Raw genomic sequence first — 20,445 nt, 5'->3', positions numbered from 1 at the left:
CTGAATCAATGAAGACAGAACACTAAATGGCCACCAGAGGGAGTGATAGAGAACCAAGGTGTGACAGTGTCTTCTTGTATTTCTATCCAAAGTCTAAGACCCAAAGACCCAAAGACTTAAGACCCAAGATAATGGAAAGGAAATGATATCCCTGAGAAATGAATAAATAACTGAGATACTAGAATGATCAGTGCAGTGCCAGTATCAAAGTCACGAGGAGCATCACAGCGGATGGGACCATGTTGGTAGCTGAACTACAAAAGATGTCCAGACATTCACTGAAAATGGGTACAGAAAAGCATATCTTGTTACAATTTAGTATAAACGCAGACCAAATACACAGACCAATATGCTCATAAGTTTTCATAAATCTAAGGAAAACCATGTATGCATAGTTTTTCACTAGATTTTTTCTGGGGACATCAAGTTAATCATCATTACAGTAAAATGTGAGTGACAGAAACTTAACTTTTGTGGTTTGAGAGAAATATAGAAGCTGGATGAGATACTGTACCTGCCAGGGGTTGGCGGTGGAGCTGTAAATGGTGCATCCCTAAAGAAGAAAATGTCAAGAAGGAAACAGATAGATAGACTTCTTATTCATGTTGTGCATTCTTACTGCATTTCCTGCAATGTTGTTCATAAGTTCACACTGACTCCTGTTATTTGACTTTATTTTGTTGTTGTGTTTTTGGAAACACTTCAAACAGTGTTAAATTATGATAACTTTTTCATAAGGTTCAACACTTAATCCACTGAACCTTCAAAAGTTGTTATACCAGTGTTGTTTACGGTATCACTTTAAATTCCGTCTTAGATGTGGATGTATTTATCTCATGACCATGAGCCCACAAGCTGATTTGTCATCATCATCATCATCATCATCATCATCATCATCATCATCATCATCATCATCATCGTTTTCTCCCACTTATCCGGGACCGGGTCGCGGTGGCAGCAGGCTGAGGAGGGTAGCCCAGACATCCCTTTCCCCGGCTACATCCACCAGCTCCTCCTGGGGGATTCCAAGGTGTTCCCAGGCCAGCCGAGATATATAACTTTCTCCCAACGTGTCCTGGGTCTTCCCCGGGGTCTCCTCCCAGTTGGTCGCGCCCAGAACACCTCCATAGGGAGGCGCCCAGGAGGCATCCTGACTAGGTGCCCGAACCACCTCAACTGGCTCCTTTCAATGCGGAGGAGCAGCGGCTCTACTCCAAGCTCCTCCCGGGTGTCCGAGCTCCTCAACCTATCCCTAAGGGTGCGCCCAGTCACCCTGCGGAGGAAGCTCATTTCCGCCGCTTGTATCCGCGATCTCATTCTTTCGGTCACTACCCAGAGCTCGTGACCATAGGTGAGGGTTAGAACAAAGATCGACTGGTAAATTGAGAGCCTTGCCTTCTGACTCAGCTCCTTCTTCACCACGATGGTCCGGTACAACGACCGCATGACTGCCCCCGCCACCCCAATCCGCCTGTCGATCTCCCGCTCCATTTTACCCTCACTCGTGAACAAGACCCAGAGATACTTGAACTTCTCCACTTGAGGCAGAAACTCAGTCCCAACTCGGAGGGGGCAAGCCACCTTTTTCTGGCATAGGACCATGGCCTCGGACTTGGAGGTGCTGATCCTCATCCCGACCGCTTCACACTCGGCTGCAAACCGCCCCAACGTGTGCTGGAGGTCACAGTTTGATGAGGCCAACAGAACCACATCATGTGCAAAAAGCAGAGACGCAATCCTGAGGCCACCGTACTGGACACCCTCCTCACCCCGACTGCGCCTTGAGATCCTGTCCATGAAAATTAAGAACAAGATCGGAGACAAGGTACAGCCCTGGCGGAGTCCAACACTCACCGGGAATGAGTTTGACTTTGTGCCAAGAATACGGACACAGCTCTCACTACGGTTATACAGGGACCGAATGGCTCGCAGCAGCGAACCTGGCACCCCATACTCCCACAGTACCCCCCACAGGACACCCCAGGGAACACGATCATAAGCCCTCTCTAGGTCCACAAAACACATGTAGACTGGACTGGCAAACTCCCATGATCCCTCCAGTATCCGTGCAAGGGTGAACAGCTGGTCCGCTGTTTCACGGACAGGACGGAATCCACATTGTTCCTCCTGGATCCGAGGTTCGACAATCGGTAGCAGTCTCCTTTCGAGTACCCTGGAGTAATGTTCTCAGGGAGTAGTGTGATACCCCGATAACTTGGAGCACACTCTACGGTCCCCTTTTTTAAAAATAGGGACCACCACCCCCGTCTGCCACTCCCCAGGCACTGTCCCTGACTCCCACGCAACGTTGAAGAGGCGTGTCAGCCATGACAGCCCAACAACATCCAAAGCCTTCAGCATTTCAGGGCAGATCTCATCCACTCCTGGCGCCTTGCCACTGCGGAGTTTTCTAACTGCCTCAGTGACCTCTGCCAGAGAGATGGGTGACGACCCTTCTGAATCTTCTGGCCCTGCCTCCTCTGTGGAGGGCGTGTCAGTCGGGTTTAGGAGCTACTCAAAGTGTTCCCCTCCACCGTCTGACCACATCCTCAGTTTAGGTCAGGACCTCCCCATCCCTGCTGAGAACAGCCTGGACGAGGCCCTGCCTGCCCTTCCTGAGTCGCCTGACGGTTTGCCAGAACCTCTTTGAGGCCAACCGAATGTCCTTTTCCATGGCCTCCCCAAACTCCTCCAATACGCGAGTTTTTGCTTCCATGACAGCAATCGCTGGAGCCCTTTTGGCATGCCGGTACCTCTCAGCCAATGCCGGAGTCCCCCATGCTAGCCAAGCCCGAAAGGCCTCTTTCTTCAGCCTGACGGCTTCCCTCACCGGTGGCGTCCACCACCGGGTCCTTGGGTTGCCGCCACAAGTTACAATTTAGCATTTAGCAGACGCTTTTAGCTAAAGCGACTTACAATCAGTGCATCCCGAAGTGAGGGGACCATCAGCTGACCAGAGGTCGTAGAGTGGAGGGTTCTGGTAGTGGTATGCGGAGTTATTAGGGACTGAGGGTATGATGGGGCGGAGCCTCTTGTTGCCTGGTAGGCCAGTGCCAGTGTCTTGAATTGGATGCGGGCAGCTACCAGAAGCCAGTGGAGCGCAGTAAGCAGTGGAGTGACGTGAGAGTGCTTAGGGAGGTTGAGCTGGAGCGGCCTGATGGCGCAGGTCGGTAAGCCAGCCAGTCGGACGTTGCAGTTGTCCAGGCGGGAGATGACAAGTGCTTGGACCAGGAGCTGGGTCGCCTGTTGTGTGAGGAATGGGCGGATTCTCCTGATATTGTATAGGGAGAATCTGCAGGATCGAGTGACGGCCGCGATGTGACCGGAGTAGGTTAGCTGGTTGTCGAGGGTTATGCCAAGGTTTTTGGCTGCTGTGGTGGGGAACACCACAGATACCTCGATGGTGATTGCAGTGTCAATTGTTGGGGAGTTCTTTGCAGGAAAAAACAGAAGCTCAGTTTGCTGGCACGACAGGCACCGATGACAGTCTGGCCACAGCTCAAAGCTGCCGCTTCAACAATGGAGGCTCTGAACAGGGTCCAGTCGGACTCCATGTCCCCAGTCGGGATCAGGGAGAAGCTCCTCCCGAGGTATGAGTTGAAGATCTTCTGTACAGGGTCCTCAGCCAGCCATTCCCAGTTCACCCTCACTATGCGCTTGGGTTTACCAGGGTCTGTCTGGCAGCCTCCCCCGCCATCTGATCCAACTCACCACCAGGTGGTGATCAGTTGACAGCTCTGCCCCTCTCTTTACCCGAGTGTCCAGCACATACGGCCGCACGTCTGATGAGAAGACTACAAAGTAGATCATCGACCGCTGGTCTAAGGAGCTCTGGTACCAGGTACACTTATGAGCTGCCTTATGCTCGAACATGGTGTTTGTTATGGACAATCCATGACTCGCACAGAAGTCCAACAACAAAGCACCACTCAGGTTCAGATCGGGTAGGCCGTTCCTCCCAATCACTCCCCTCCAAGTCTCTCCATCATTGCCAACGTGAGCATTGAAGTCTCCCAGTAGAACTACCGAGTCCCCAGATGGTGTCTTCACTAGGACACTTTCCAGTGTGTCTAGGAAGGCTGGGTACTCTGAGCTGCCGTTCGGCGCGTACGCCATCACGACAGTCAGAGATTTCCCCCCTACAACCCGAAGGCGTAGTGAGGCAACCCTTTCAGTCACCGGGACAAACTCCAACACAGCGGCGGTCATTCGGGGGCTAACAAGTAACCCCACACCTGCCCATCGCCTCTCACCCCAGGCAACTCCAGAGAAGGACAGAGCCCATCCCCCATCCAGGAGTTTGGTTCCAGAGCCAAGGCTGTGCGTAGAAGTGAGCCCAACTATATCTAGTTGGTATCGCTCCACCTCCCGCACAAGTTCCGGCTCCTACCCCCCCCAGAGAGGTGACATTCCACGTACCAAAAGTCAGTTTCTGTACCATAAGTCCAGTCCGCTGGGGCCCTCGCCCCATCCTGCCACCCATGTGGCATCGCACCCGGCCCCTATTTCTCCCCTCACAGGTGGTGGGCCCACAAGAGGGCAGCCCCATGTTGCTCATTCGGGCTGAGCCCGGGCCGGACCCCGTGGCAGGTTCGGCCACCAGGCGCTCATCTACGATTCCCATGAGAGGAAGCTGATTTGTACGAAAGATTAATTAAGGCAGAAACGACTGCTCTTATGCTTCAGTATCAAGTAGATATTTTTGATAGAGATAAATAAAAGAAACCTCTAAACGAAGGCAAGCAGGATGCAATCTTATCAGTTTGAATATGGATTCCCCCTTGTGAACATTCCTTATGGTATATCGTGTGAATCCATTATATTTGTTATATTATGGTAACCTATTGTTTTCATGTGGTTTTGATGCATCAACAGTAATTAATAAATTCAGTTTTCTCCCAGATCCAAATGCATGTGTTTTTACACACACATTTGGATTTTATATGTACCATAGGCTGTAGGTTTAATATTTTAATAAAAGTAAGTTGTTCATTATTTGTCCTATCAATAAAAACATGTTTTAAGGGGTGATTGTAAGTACTGGGATAAAAATGAATCTACCTTGTTGTCCTAGGTGGAGTGCTGGTTGGTGGATTCCTGTACAAAGCAAAAGAGACATTTTCATTGTTGATGTACATGCATGTTGACTAGAACATACCAACAGCAATAAATAAATGAATTTTATTTCTTATATGACAAAAAACTCCTTTTTATTTTAGAATAACCATATAACTTCAATTAATAATTAATGTGAAATAGCTTTCTTTTTTAACTTTCTTTTTTTTTTCTCTGCCTTGAAAGATGTATGAGCTGGGGATATCTTTTTATGGAGGTGAACTAAGACTATCAATCAACAAAAGGTGAATGATTCAAGGATCACAGTATGATAAATGTGAAATAATTATTATTTCAAAGCTCAAAAATACCTCTGACAAGATTACCCTTCAAGCTGAATTATATTAAGATCCATTCACTTTTTAGCTACATGAGTCATTAATTCCTCTCCCAAAAATATTCAACATAACTGTCAAATTGTTCTGGTTTTGCAAGTTCAGAATTTTCTGCTTCAATCTCAGGGTAGAAACAAATCTTTTGACAGGCTATTCCAGTTCTACAAATAATATATCAGCTAGTTTGAATGCAGTGAGGATTATCACGGGACAACCAACCCAACTTCATACTGATGAAATTGCACTGGTTTTCTTTATTCCCCCAAATTGTCTCCTTGTGGACATCTCTAACAGTTTAATATAACCATCCCTAGGGTAACATATAGATAGGTCAAGATGCAATGACAAGTCAAACCCTAAATCATAAAAATCACATTGCTGTGATTTTTCTCTCTCACTCAACATTATTCAGTGAGGATGGACTGAGGATTCCTGAGCAGGTCTTCTACATCAATGGTTTTTGCACTGATAATACCTTTTTACACATGGACCTTCATCAGCCAGGCCTTCTGGAGACCTTATGAAGTTCTGCTTAGGTACAGAGGCACAGGGCAGAGTATCATTCTGAGTCAGTCTTGAGATGTCTGTGGAAAAATAAAACATACTAGAAAATGTGTGTATATATATATATATATATATATATATATATACACACACACACACACACACATACATACACAAATGCACACACACACAAATATATATATACACACACACATGAAAGAGTGTCCTTGGGCTGGTTAGACAGTGGGGAATTAGTACTGTAATAGCTGTTTTTTATTTAATTTATTTTATTATTTTTTTTATAGAAGTAGTACTGTCACTTTAAGAGCAGCTTAGGAGTAGAGCCCGCCAGAGAGCAGTGCTCCCGTGTGACATCATGCAAAGTAGAGCAGAGAGCTGACGGTATGTTCCCACAGCTGCGAATTTCGCAGCACTCTCATTGGGACTGAATGGGTGTGAAATTCGCACTGATGTTGCAAAATCGGTGTGAATTCGCAGAAGCATGCGAAACTGAGATGATGAATTTTCAACTTTATGCAAATAAGAGCCACGCAAGAACCAATCAGTGCGGCGTGTGATGTGTTTGGTACGTGACGTCCTCTAGAGAGGCGATAGTAACAAAAAAGTCTGACCAAGATGGCAGAGGCTAAATGCTACATGTAGCATGAAAACATGTATATGATTAAAAGATGTCTGGGCAACCATTTGTGTCTACATCAACAGGGGTTGTTGTTTACATATCTGTTCGTCTCAAAGATGATGTTGATTTGAGTACATCAAAAGTGAAAGAAAAGCATTTTGTTTTGTTATCACTGTGATTATTTCAAACCCTCAAAATTATAAACTCAGTGCTGTACTTTGTTGAGCGTAGTCAGAGAAATTTGTTTTGTGTCCACTCCCATTATTCATGATCAGGCCAAATGTATATATAAATAGTGTCCTCATATGATTATTGAGAGAATTGGAGAATGTTACACAGGTTCATCAAATTTTTGGTTTTGTTCTTTTTAAAGGTAGCTCCAAAGTTCCGGATGTCAACATTGTTTTTACCAAGTACTTTGAGCACATTCACTTTTCTTTCTCAGCATGAGCGGTCACAAGGTCATGTCTTAACACTTACCCTGCATATCAAGGACTAAGAAGGCATCACCACCTTTAACAAATGCTCGGTCCTTGAGGTTTTTTCTTTCCACGTAAAAGTTTGTGTAAAACCATTCTGTTGCATAAACTGTGTTGTTGTTCTCGCCTGTCGGAGTTCCAATCACCTGGGGGTTGTCCCACTGTGAATCTGTGGTGATGCTCTTCTGTCTTGACATACGTTGTTGGATGTGAGGGTGCTGGTCAAGCAGTAAAACGGTTATTTGCCTCAGTGAACAAGGCCACTGCAGCTGATCATCATAGGCCCCAGACACCAGACGCACATGGACAAAAGCATTTTCTGTGTAGAATGTTACAGCTGCTTGATAACTATAGCCTTCAGGAGAATAATATCTTGGGCTAAATATGTCAGTCCCTGGAGAACTCGAATTCCAAAGCTCTTCAAAGTTTCTTATCTGCCAAGTGTTGTGTGGACACTCAGTCTCTGACAGGTTAATATCATCCACAGAAAAGCCACCAGTGGAACTTCCTGCTCCTTTATGTGATTCAAATTCCACCTGGAATGTTTTTGTAGCATTAAGGGGTACATGATGGAGCTGCCAGTAATTGGCTGGGGGACCTGAAAAAAAAAGTTTTAGCTCAGAAAGATCTTATTTTCTAGCAATCTAGAAGTGAGTGCAAAAACACTGTATCCTTTGTTCTCTATTATCCCTTGTCCCCATGTTGGGATATTTATAACAGAATTTTACATGCCAATATCAGATGCGTGTCTAGAACACCTCAGTCAGTTTACAAGAACAACAACAACAGCAGCATCCACAAAAATAAATAAAGGCAGTTGCTAATGCTAACAATTACAGCGTTAGAGCATATATGAAGAATACACACTTGATAACAACTCATATCAATATTTTTTTATTGCACAGCTGAATTCTAATTTTCACCTGTGATCTGGCCCATCAGTCTGCGTGTTCCATTCGGGTCAGCCTCACTGTCAAACTCTCTGATCCAGATGTTGAGCTGGTCAGAGTCATTTCCACTGTGGTAATAGAAGAACTGCAGACACTGAACTTTACAGTGTCGTCTTGGTATCACTCTCCTGGTTTCCAGTTTTGCTGTGTCACCTTCCAGACCATTTACTGTGCTGATATGCATGAAGAATCCAGCTGGGAATGAGGACAGTGAAAAATATTCAGATTTATAAAGTTTCACATTTAAAAATTTCTTGACAGAACAGGCCATCTGAAAAGTTGCTTATAAATTGCAATTCTTTGGTAAAATTTTAAACATTAAATGTTAATGTGAAATTTCATTGAAATATTATTTCTGCCTCTGAGTATTTTGAGGTGGAGCTCGTGGAAGGTGGTGGGTGACTGACAATTTTACAAACAAAAAGACCCTTTTTGTAAACATTGTATTTACAGTCATGTGACCTATCTGTTCTTATAACTATGTTTTAAATCAGTTTTCATTGAATCAGTTCTCACCTTGAGACTCACTCCCCATGTAAGTGTGGTCAGAGTGGGGACCTCCAGTGACATTGGTCACTCTTTCCCATCCATGGTCAGAGCGAGAACAGACACTCATCTCACACAGACTCCCATTATCAAAACTGCAGTGGTCCAGGAATGAGATGGATGCATCTGAGACAGGAGAGACAAATCAAACCATAAACAATGAACAAAACAATTGAGGCCTCTTTCATGCAAGAGAGCTTGGCTCTCCCTAAGGTCTTTTTTGTGTCTATTTTCACTTTCCAGCTCTCTAAACTTATCCATGGAGTATTTTTCAGTAGTTTAAAAACCAGATAATGATGATGTGATAATGAGACCTGTTAATTATGTGTTTTATGTGGTTTTCCTCACATGAGGATTGATTAGCCAAGAAGAATGGACAGGAGAGGCCTGGCTGTGATATCTGACAAGGATGGTTCTTTAATATTACAGAGGACCTAAGATTGTTGATTGAAATGTTAAGTAATGATCATATGTTAAACTCATGACACATGCGCTTGGAATGGTTTGACTGATTTTGAACCTTTTTTAAAACTTTTTAATGTTGGGTTTTCTTTTGGTTGTTTGTTTGTTTGGTTTTTTTACAGTAATGCTGTAATGGAAACTGAGCAATACAACAAGAAAGTTTTCTGTTGTCTAAATTGTTTGAAAGATTATATAACAGAACACTTACTGCACTGATAAAGTTTATTGAGTTCTAAAGCATCATAGGAACTCATGTCCAGTCGCTGACCAATCACATCTTGGAACACAGGCAGCTTTGTGATAATGGTGGACCCATTTCCATTGGTGAAAGCATCTTTCCCGTAGTGCATCACAGAGGTGTAGTCATATGGAGTACCCTGGGTAGTGATTTCATCCTTATTATACTTATTGAAATTGCTCTCTCTTCCTGAAGACAGTGAGGAACGGATTAAAATAGTTCAGTCATTTGAGTTTTATCTTAGGTCTCTTCAACACATTTACATGCAGGCACTGCACTATCAGTGGAAAGGATAACAAATGATTTAAGTCATATATTTTGCAGGCATAGAGAAAATGAGTGATCATACCTGCCAAGATATTTTCCCAGACAATTGTGACATACTCATCTCTGTCATATCTGGACTGTTCATGGAAGAAACCCAGAGCATGAAGAAACTCATGTTCGACAATAGCAATGGTGTCACAATAAGCACCAATGGAGAGAACCTGGCCGTTAGTGAATGTGTTCCCTACATATGAGTAACACCTAGAAAATCAAACAGTCAAACAAATGTTTTATTTATGTACAGATGACAAAATTGCCATGTTTATCTTTTTGCTTTGACTGGACATTGAACTTATAAAGCTACATGCATGATTAATGTGTTAACACGTTTCTTTTTGTGTGTAATCACCATTAATCTTATAGTATTATTTATTTTACCCAAATAAAAGCTAAAAATCAAATGTACATCATAACAACTGCATGCAGCCTACCTTTTACTGCTTTTTCATCCTTTTTTCCATAAAAGAAAAAAAAAAAACTGCTATATATATATATATGGGGGGAGGGGGGTGACATATATATATATATATATATATATATATATATATATATATATATATATATATATATGCCAAATTAATTTTCAATAGCTACATGAAATTTTTTTTTCACTCATATTTTAATATTTTAAATTTAATAGAGATGGTGGGTGGAATAATATGAGATAATGACATAGATACTTCCTTCATAAAACACAAGGATTAAAGATTTGAGAAAAACAGTACCCATCCTTCTTCTCAACTGAGATGTAGTAGTCCTCACTCTCCCTTGGCTTGAAATCTATACATGATTTCAACCTGAACTGTTCAAAGGCCCTCAAAATAACACCTTTGGCATTCATATCTGAAAGCATCAGAAAACATAGTACAAACTGAATGTGGTGAAGAGAAAGACATGGAAATTTTGTTGACAAAACAATTGTTCAGCCAGTCATACAATAAGACACTCCTCAGCTTGTTATTTCATAGGCTTACACAGATAGCTGATGATGCAAGCAGAAAAAAGAAACAATCCAACCAATTAAAACCAGTGAGACCAGTGAAATCCAGTTGCCTGTATAGAGCCAAATAAGCATTCATTAACTTCACTGTTTCACAAACAAATAAAAAAAAGACATCAGGTTCTCTGCACCAGTGTCAGTACTCCTGTCAGGACTTTGTCTTTTGCCCACCCTGCTGGCCATTCTGGGTATTGTGTTGCCATGTGCCTTTGTTTGTGTCTCGTATTGCCATGTGCTTCTGTTTGTTCCTGTGTTCTCCTGTTCCCGCCCCTTACCGGATCTCTATTATTGCCTCATTTGCTTCCACCAATCACCTGTCCTTGATGACAATTGTTCTGTGTATTTAAGTCCTGTGCTGGTGTCTGTTCTTTGTCAGATTGTGCCTGCCTGTTGTCTGTGCATGCCTGTTAAAGTTTGCCTTCTGTGATTTGTAAGTTTGATTGTGTTTACCTGGACCTGTTTTTGCCTAACGATTTGGATGGCTCTCTGGATTTCTGGATTAGACCTTGGACTGGACACTGTTTTTGAGATTGGCTTCTGATTTTGTTTTTGAATAAATCTTATTTTACCCAGTGGGTCTGCAATTGGGTCTTGGTCTGTCAAAACCTCACAGCCAGGTGGAAAACATTATTTTCCCTTCATCTTGTTTGTTTGGTTATTTGTTCTCATGATCATGATGATTTGTTTAAGAAGTGATTACTGAATACAAGGCAGCAGCATAGATTGTTTGACTGTAGACTCTGTCACTGTTCTGAAAAGCTAAAAAAATCACCGGTCTTACCAAGGTCTTCATTTAGCACATAGGGAATAGGAGACTCCCATCTGTAATCATCTCCTAAAATAGCACTCCTGTGCTTGTTCTGTTAAAAAGATGATTTTGATTAATATCATCTCATTGTAGAATTATCAGAAGACCCTTCTTTGATTTATAGGTATTAGACTCTAAACTACAGAATATTTTCACAGGAGAGTGACTTTTATAAATCAGCTCACCTCCAAAATGTCTCCCTCTCGAAGATGTAAATCTAAGACATAGAAATCAATTAGTGAGTTTTTCAAATGATTTGGAGCACAATGTGTCTACAATATTGAAAAAATAGATCTAAAAAAAACCCACACACACACACATAATCAGATACGTATATTTGTGTTTAGGTTCACAGGTGCACGTAAATTCTTTTTGAATGTGCTCACCTTTGTTGATCTCAGGAATGTCTCGGTCAACATCTGATAAAATAAACAATGGAAACAATGACTGGGTATTTGTCATGATAAAGAAAATGGAAGAGAAAAAATAGATGATAAAAAGGTCTTTTCATTTTATCCTAAAACAAAAAACAAAAAAGCCTTGAAGTTGAAAAAAATTTCATTCTTGGGGGTGAGCGTCACTAACACTAGTGTAACTTTAAGGTCAAAGTTGACACAGTGATCTCTTCAGAATGGCAGACAGCATAAAGTCTCAGAGCATGTGCTTAGATATAACAACGAAGAGATCCCTCCCTCTGTGCAGAAGACTGAAACAATTCAGAAGCTACAGTCACAAGTAATATCAATCATAAGGATAAGGATGTTTTATTGTCATTCCAGAGCATGTTGTACATGAAAGAAAATGGAATGAGGTACTCAGGTCCCGTTTCAAGTAACAGCAATAATAAAATCAAGAAGAAAGCACACAATGAAACACCACTGAAAATTAAACAGGTAAATACACAGACATATAAATTTAATCATCTTGATGACTCCAGGTAATGTAACATAGCATTTCATCAGTAGCACAGTTTCATGCCCTGGGGAAATGAAGATAACCATTCAAAACACTATGTGAACTAATTCCCTGTATTGTCATGTGGAGCTACAGTTACTTGGATTTTGGCCAGTTCGTTTTTTATAGCCATCCAATGTTTTGAGAAGCTAAAAAGCCTCACTTCAAAACTGTAAAGTAGTGATAAAAAAAACCCCTCACTGTTACGGCTTCGGCTGTGCTCTTGGTTTCGTTTTTCCCTTGTGTTTTTAAGTGTTTCCCTCTCCCCTGTGTCTCCTCTGCTCCCCCTGCTGTGTATCTGCCTGTGTGTTTGTGTGTAGGTTCCGGATCCTGATTAGCGGCACACCTGCTTCTCATCTATTCATCACCACTGCTGCATTTATACCCCAGTTCTCCCACCACTCACCGTCAGTTCGTTACCTAAATTTGCTCGGTAGAGTTATCGTTTGTTTATGTATTAGAACAAGTCTGATTTGTCGGTTGTGTTAACCTGTTCAGCGAAGAAGAGCATTATCTCCCTGTGCCGCCTGTTCAGCGCTGGCCTGCCTCTCACCCGCCACACGCCTGCCTTCTTCGCCTGCCTCTCGTCTGTTATTCCCGTCTACCCATCCGCTACACGTCCTGACCCTGTGTGTGTGTGTGTGTGTGTGTGTGTATAGCATTTAAGCAGTATTCAGCATAGACCTGTCACGCATCGGGTAGGAGTGACTGGATACATACGCAAGTGTCCTCAGAGTAGCTTTAGAACATCAGAAAGGTAGGAAAAGCAACGTAACATAGGGTATGCACCAGACAATGCCAGACAAAGAAAGAGGAAAAAGAAGGAGTATTTACACAGTATTAAACGAGGCAGAACTAACTGAAGACAGGTGGGAGTAATGACTGATTTGACAGCACTAAACCATGAAATCAGTAAGTAACACAACTTAATCAAAACTGATCAAGAGGGGGAAAGCAAAAGGAACAGGGCATAACAGTACCCACTAGAGGGAGAAACAAGCAGAACAAGGTGTGACAAGACCTTAACTAGAAATTAATTTCAATAGTGTAGAATTTAAGGCTCGGACAATGAATCTGGCATACACATTCATCCTTTTTGAATGATAATTTGAAGAGAACTCACCTGTTACTACTGTTGGTGCACCTGTTGGTAAGGGCTGAAAGCAAGAAGAAAAGCTGACAATGTTCCCTGGACAAATGTGTCTATATCAGCAATACAGTAAATTACATCACATATGAAGTTGAAGATAAAATAGCATTATAACATTTTGTTCTTTTACTCACCATTACCGAAGGAGGCCAAAGACCCAAAATATTCACCAAGAGAAAGGCTTGAAAGTACATCCTCTCAGTGTTTTTCCTGGATCAAGCAAGAATAATGTGTCAAATAAATTTAAAAGATTAACAAAAAAGATCAAATAAAATAAAAGATCCAGTGAACAAAGTTCTAGTTGTTCCTGGGCGGAAGTTATATCACTGCTTTACAGATTGACTAGAAGTTCAAAGAAGTAAAATAAGTCTTTTTTTTTTTCTATTGTCCTATCAGTCAAGCGCAAATGACTGGGTTGCTATGTTTTAATCATCAAATGATGTCAACATAATATCTTGGATTAAAATGATTAAAAAAAAAAAAGATATGTAAATGCATAGAAGAACCTGAAATACCTGGATCTTTCAAAAATTAGACTGTTTAATATTCAGTCAGCTTCTGATGGAGATGAGTCCTATAGCATGTTCTGTCTCATCTAAGCTCAGATGTTCAAAATGTGCACCTTTATAGAGTATACGTAATATCTACGTAAAGGTGAAGCATTTTTCCATGTAGCTACTTCCTCATTCTGAGCATCAAAAGCCAGCTTTTGTGCTAAAGCACCATTGTTGTAAACCACACCTTGTTGAAAAATGTGTTTCCTTCTGCTTTGTCCTTACTTTGATTCCATCGCTGATCTTTAAAAAATCTATCATCAAGTAAAGGTCAATTAGAAACCAACTGGTGCAAATTGAAAAAATAGCTAACCCTTAAAAGGCTAAACAAATGTGTCACTTTAAGCAACCTAAAACACAGTTTCCACTCAAGCAAAAGAGCAGATCACATCATCGCCGATCAGCGACATTGTTAAAATATTTGAAAGAAAAACACCCCCCCCCACACACACACACAGGATAACCTGAACAACCAAAATAACTATCAGTGGTGTACCTGAGCACTGAGTGATAAACTTTTTTTTTGTCCTCAGAATAACCTCTCACTCATTATCTAAGCTGCTTATCTTAATTAGGGTAGCGAGGGGTGCTGGAGCCTATCCCAGCATTCATTGGGCGAAAGGCAGGAAAACATTCTGGACAGGTCACCAGTCCAGACACACAGACAAACACATTCACACCTAGGTGCAATTTAGTATTTCGCCTGACCTGCATGTCTTTGGACTGTGGGAGGAAACTGGAGCTACCGGAGGAAACCCATGCAGACACGGGGAGAGCGTGCAAACTCCACACAGAAAGACGTTCCACTGAAAATGAAAATTGGATCTGAATTAATATTCCCTGTGTCCATGTGTCATGAATTCAGTTTTCTGGGTAATCTTAATCCCTTAATTGCAATTATGCAGGCAGTAGGAGCAATGCTCAGTATTTATCAGATCATGTGGACTGCTGACCAAGTGAAATGCTGATCTTTATCTGAAAATTAACAAATTACATTATAAAAGTTAAAGGAAAGGTCATTTGTCACTTCTTCTTAAAAACATCGTATGATATCCTGAATTCGGGACACTAGTCAGAAGGACATGTTTCTGAGAACGGAACTTAATGTCTCAAAGCATACAGTAAATATCAGTTTATTTGCATCATATGGAAATGTGCCAGAGGAAATAATGCAAAGCTTGCAGAGGGAACTGTTGATGTTTTAAATCATATATTTTCATATTGGTGCTGGAGCAATTTTATTTTAATATACATTAGATGAATGTTGAGTCGTGAATAGATATAGAGTAACTTGAATAGTTATAGACTAACCTGGTTATTGTACTTAACCAAAGAATAATTTATTATAGTATAACTTAATCATTGTACTTGGCTTTAAGGATCGGGTTCAACATTCAACATTTTTGGTGAGTCGTTTTAGACCAAAAACGGGTGTGCAATAGGCATTGTTCTTTTTTTTCTTTTAGAGCATTTCTAAAGAAAAACGAGGAGGACTGCTTTATTCTCTCACGGTCTTCACATCTCACACGCGTTGACACACATGCTCAGTCATTTACTGTTGCGTATGTTCCATTCTTCTGAAATGAAGCATAAAGCTACAGTAATCTCAGACTTGAACCTGTCCTACAGGTGTTGAAGACACGCTGAGTGAAGTGACCAGAGAAAGATACAAATGCCATATCAAGCCCTCACTATCAGTGTTACACAAGAAAGTTTACTGCTGTTAAGGGGGAAATATTTTGCTTATTTAACAGAAACTGTCATTGTGCCATTTGCTGGGGGGAGCGGGGGTGACTGGGGGGGATTTCCCCGCCTCTGGTCTATATATCCCTGCCTCTGTTGAATTATTTTTATCCTTGATGGGGACAAAATTTATACCCTACCTCATAGTGATTAATGCTACTCTACCAACTAGGGACAAAATTTATACCCTACCTTATAGTGATTAATGCTACTCTACCAACTGGGGACAAAATTTATACCCTACCTCATAGTGATTAATGCTACTCTACCAACTAGGGACAAAATGTATACCCTACCTCATAGGGATTAATGCTACTCTACCAACAGACCATATAAAATATCTAAAAAGAAAAAAAAAAAAAAAATACGTCTGAGTAAAGCGCTGCAATATGAGAACAGTCTATAGTGCAAACAGCAATGAAATCAGAGGTGGTCTATCACCGTTAGTGCTCGTGTTTGAGTGACAATAGAGATGACATTGCAGCCACATGATGATCCTGGTTCCACTGGCCTTGATCCATACACGGCTTTTCAGAATGTCACCAAGAACAAATAGTCTATTTCAGCATGAAAACTACAGCTAGCTAGCCAAATGAGAGAAAAATGAAAGGGACTCAGAGCAGCATGTCCTTGTATTTTACAGGACCCTCACAAAAAAAAAAAATCATTAGAAATATTACAACTAAGAATGATGGGAACACCTAGGCTGACTCAAAGGATGTGACCAAAAAGTTTTAAGATTTATTTAATGAATACAAATGTTTCACCCCCCCCCCCCCAATTTTTTCACTAATCATACCCTGGAAACTGTGTTTTATATTTATGTGTTCTTGTCTGTCATTACTTACTTTTATAACACAGAATGACAGTGGAAACCCAGACAACCAGAGTAGTGGAATGTACAATGATTTGCTGATATGCGCATAAAATCAGCTTTTAATTTGAAAACCAGTAAACCATGTAAACTAGTGGGAAAGAGATACCCTCAGTTAGATTCTGTTTGTTAGATTCATGAAGACAAATTGGGTAAAGTTTAAACGGAAGGGAAATCTTGGCCTTAATGACAAATCATGTTTGTACCTCAAAATGATTACATGCAAAAAGAAATATAAAGAATTCTCTACAAAGAGGCCAACATAAAATATTTTCTTCCTGTAACCTAAATGCAAATTAGCAATAGACACAACATTCCACTGTGACGGCCTCCGCTCTGTACTTGTGTTGTGTGCAGGTTGGGTATCAGAGTGGAATGGCTGTCCTGGTTGATACTGGGCACCTGGGTGTTCTGATCCCCAGGTGTATAAAACCCCAAAGGGAACTGATGGTTACCCACTCCCCCCTCCATCTAAACACTTTCTGTTTCTCTCTTCCTCAGGTCTCCACCATTTGGTTCCTGGGGATTTTGGTAGCTGCATTACAACACCCCCACACTTCTCTAACACACATCCATACCTTGCCTACACTACTGATACTGCTGACTACCAGTCTAATCGTTAAATTATGGGTGTTTTTTTCTTTTATAATAAATTTGCTTTGTCCTTAACGTGATCTGTGCATGGTCTGCCCTCTTTTTTGTCACCTCCTTTCAGCCAAGTTGTGACACCACAGTGCTTGTACCGATGCTGTACCTTTACAAGCAATAGATTTTGACCTTTAACACTGTATTTATACCCCAATATGTCTAAACTCTTCATAAGTTTCTTGTGAAGGACTGCCAGCACAGAACTGTCCACTGTGTATTGTTCTGGCAGTCAGCGTAGCAGCAACAATACCAAAGTCACAGGATTCAGCCCTGGAGATGAGAATGACAGAACATTCTCGCGTCCCTGTAGAATTTCAAGAGAAAATTTTTTTTTAGATAAATGATTTGTAATACATTGTTTGAAATGGGAACAATTTTGTTACTTCTGAACCATTTGTAACATTAGTTGTGTCTTATTTTCTTTTGATCTTCACATTTTTTGAGACTTGTTTCAAGAGTACCTTAAGTAGTATTAACACAAAAAGTGCAAATATCTGAATTTGCCATCTTCTCATTCAACATATTTTCATCTCTGTGACCCCAGAAAGACCCATATTCAGAGCAAAAAAGCTGAATTCCCAGTGATGTTTTACAAAGCAGGGTGGTAGTTATCTCACTGAATTCAGAGTTATCCAACCTAAACTCTTCAAATATAGTTTAATGAAGCAAACTTGACAGATATTTAGATAAATGCTAACCAATAAGGCTTAATAAATGTGCTTAGTAGTAAGATCATTCAGTCTTAGTCTGACTTTACGGAGCATTGTTCAAAACAGGTGCCTCAGAAATCACATTCATATTATAAATCAGATGCAAACAATCAAACAAAAACAGCAAGCAGTATATTTTCATTTTTGAAGAGCTGTGTTGCCATGTAAATAAGAGCAAAGAGAAACTTCAATACTGAGTTCGTTCAATTTTCTTTCAAGTTGTTATTTCAAATAGAACCATGACCTAAAAACCAAGGTACAAAGGTTTAATGGTGAACAGCTTGCAACCATTATTGTACTTCTAAAAAGTTGAATGCTTTTTTGCTGTAATACTAACACATTGCATAGTATTAGGAATATTTCTACCAGTAACTACATTGTAAAATTAGTGCTCTGCACATTACTCTTAGACAAAAAGTTATTTTGCCTTATCAGTATCTGAATGCGCCCTGCGATGGACTGGCAACCTGTCCAGGGTGTTTCCCTGCCTTTCATCCTATGAGCACTGGGATAGGCTCCAGCACCCCCCCGCAACACTAATTATGATAAGTGGCTTTGAAAATGAGTGAGAGAGTGAGTATGTTAATGCACATGTGACATGACCTTTTAAACCTAAGCTGGGTTGGCTTGATTAATTAGCCTGCAATCCCTTAAATCGTTTATATTGTACATTCAAAACAGCTAACTTTTCCTCAAACTTTGTTTGCTTGCTTAAACAGTGCTCTGGAGTAAATGAGTCCTAAATAATGTAAACCAAGACTGAATGCAGCTCTGTAGAGTGAATCAAAAATTGATATTTAAGGGAACTTTGTTCCTACAGGCCATAACTTCAGCAAAGAAACATAGAAAGACACAGACAAAAGAAAGTGAAGGGAATATGGAGAGAGAAGAAAATTAAAGATCGTCTGTATTACCTTGCATCTTCTGTTGTTATTGTTGCCAGTGCTGTTGAAGATGCTGATATGAGTGGTGTTCTTACTGTTGGGTATAATGTCAGTATCGGTATTGCTTGTGATGACATTGTTGTTCACTGTAGTGTTGTTGTATGTAGTTATGACAGTGGTGATGAGGATGCTGATGTTGGGGATGAAGTTCATGGTGTTGTTTAAGATCACAGTGTTGTTGACATATACATTCTTTTAAAAACAAGAGTTTCACCTTTAAAAATTTTCCATCTATGACGAAGGTGGCTAGATACAAAAAGACCAAATGTGGGACAAGTAGTAAATTTGTGTGGGACAATGAGGGACATGTTACCAACACTAAGAAGTGACTTAAAACTTTGATATAATTTCTATCTAACTGAGTAAGGAACATTTGCATTCTGCCTTTTGACTCGTTAATACCTGTACTTTGTCCTCTTGTTGATTTCACAGCATACCAGTTAGGCCATGAAAGATACAGGCTACAGCTTTTGCTATATGAAAGATATGATGAGCACAGTGCTGTTTGTCAACCCAAAGGCACACTAATTTTGCAACATAACATGTCTTTATTAATAGACACCCCACATGCATTGGACATTACAGGACCATCAAAGGCAACTGTCCTTAAGCAGCAGGCATCATGCGGCTCAAGTATATACTCCTGACCAAATCCAACTATAAGAATAAACAAGGCTCAAATTGAGATTTTATGCAAAATAAAACAATTGGAATACAAATCTTTATATCAAACCAAAATCTCTATTGGATGAATAGCAGGGTCAGAAGGCATGGAAGAACATTTTCTTTTCTTTGTGGCCATGATGCCGCCAGGTAGCCTTTACCTTCATGTCTACAAAGTTTGTGTAAGTTTGGTTTTTGTGATGTAGCAGAGGAGTTATCTGGCCCCATGTCTGCATAGTTTGATTGATGGCCGTCACCGCCTTTTGATGACCGCACTCACTGCTCTCTTCTCAGCCAATGGATGAGAGCCAGGCTTTTAGAAAAGCTTGGCTATGTTGCATTTGTGTGAGCCAGGTTGCTGCTTTTGACATAGTGTTTCTAAATAGAGTAGACACTATGCCGCAACGGCATAAGCGGCTCATGTGCCGGGCAGGTAAAAGAATGCCTCCATGTGTTCTTATTTCTGACATTTAAAAACCAAATGACCACCGAAAATGCGAGACATTATCTCAGTATGTGGGACAAAGGGTCAAAATGCTGAGCAGTACAATGCAAAGCGGGACGCCTGGGAGCAGAACATTTTCTCACATATTTGTTTGTTTCTTTGTTTGGGCTCAATGATTTACATACATTTTCTGCTCTGCGTTGTTCCTTATGGCCATAATGCAGGAAAGTAAATAAGCGAGAAAGAGAGAAAATGAGAATAAAGGAGAAAGCAAAGGACTCAGAGGGAAAACAGAGTGAGAAAGAGTGCCTTATCTTGACTCCTCTTTAGTTCTATCAAAATCAGTGGCGTTGGCA

The 20,445-nt window shown here is 41.1% G+C and overlaps 1 protein-coding gene and 1 long non-coding RNA gene across 2 annotated transcripts; both read right to left on the bottom strand.

The window, feature by feature from the left end:
• Window positions 1-215: 215 nt before the first annotated feature.
• On the bottom strand, window positions 216-5,090 carry LOC115820059 (uncharacterized). The gene is made up of 3 exons (XR_004025566.1): window positions 5,062-5,090; window positions 515-553; window positions 216-278 (listed from the first exon to the last, which is right to left on the bottom strand). It is a non-coding gene; the product is annotated as an uncharacterized LOC115820059 (long non-coding RNA).
• A 1,973-nt stretch (window positions 5,091-7,063) lies between these two features.
• Window positions 7,064-19,134, bottom strand: LOC115821549 (meprin A subunit beta-like). The gene is made up of 10 exons (XM_030785363.1): window positions 19,017-19,134; window positions 11,791-11,823; window positions 11,590-11,621; window positions 11,378-11,456; window positions 10,322-10,439; window positions 9,619-9,797; window positions 9,240-9,458; window positions 8,540-8,695; window positions 7,997-8,218; window positions 7,064-7,671 (listed from the first exon to the last, which is right to left on the bottom strand). The coding sequence occupies exons 1-10, from the start codon at window positions 19,132-19,134 to the stop codon at window positions 7,064-7,066; spliced, it is 1,764 nt and encodes a 587-aa protein (XP_030641223.1).
• Window positions 19,135-20,445: the final 1,311 nt, after the last annotated feature.

The sequence above is a fragment of the Chanos chanos genome, chromosome 9 (genome assembly GCF_902362185.1).
Source record: "Chanos chanos chromosome 9, fChaCha1.1, whole genome shotgun sequence".
Lineage (NCBI taxonomy): Eukaryota > Metazoa > Chordata > Actinopteri > Gonorynchiformes > Chanidae > Chanos > Chanos chanos.
Note: the sequence above shows the minus strand (reverse complement) of the source record. Positions and strands in the feature narration are given on the sequence as shown.

What these genes read in the sequence shown, in the direction of transcription:
- LOC115821549 (XM_030785363.1), bottom strand. Translation starts at nt 19,134, where the DNA reads ATGAACTTCATCCCCAACATCAGCATCCTCATCACCACTGTCATAACT. An exon ending in TCAGTTGAGAAGAAGGATGG is followed by an intron (nt 9,798 to 10,321) that starts GTACTGTTTTTC and finishes TTGATTTTCTAG; the next exon opens with GTGTTACTCATATGTAGGGA. An exon ending in CAATAAACTTTATCAGTGCA is followed by an intron (nt 8,696 to 9,239) that starts GTAAGTGTTCTG and finishes CTCCTGTCTCAG; the next exon opens with ATGCATCCATCTCATTCCTG.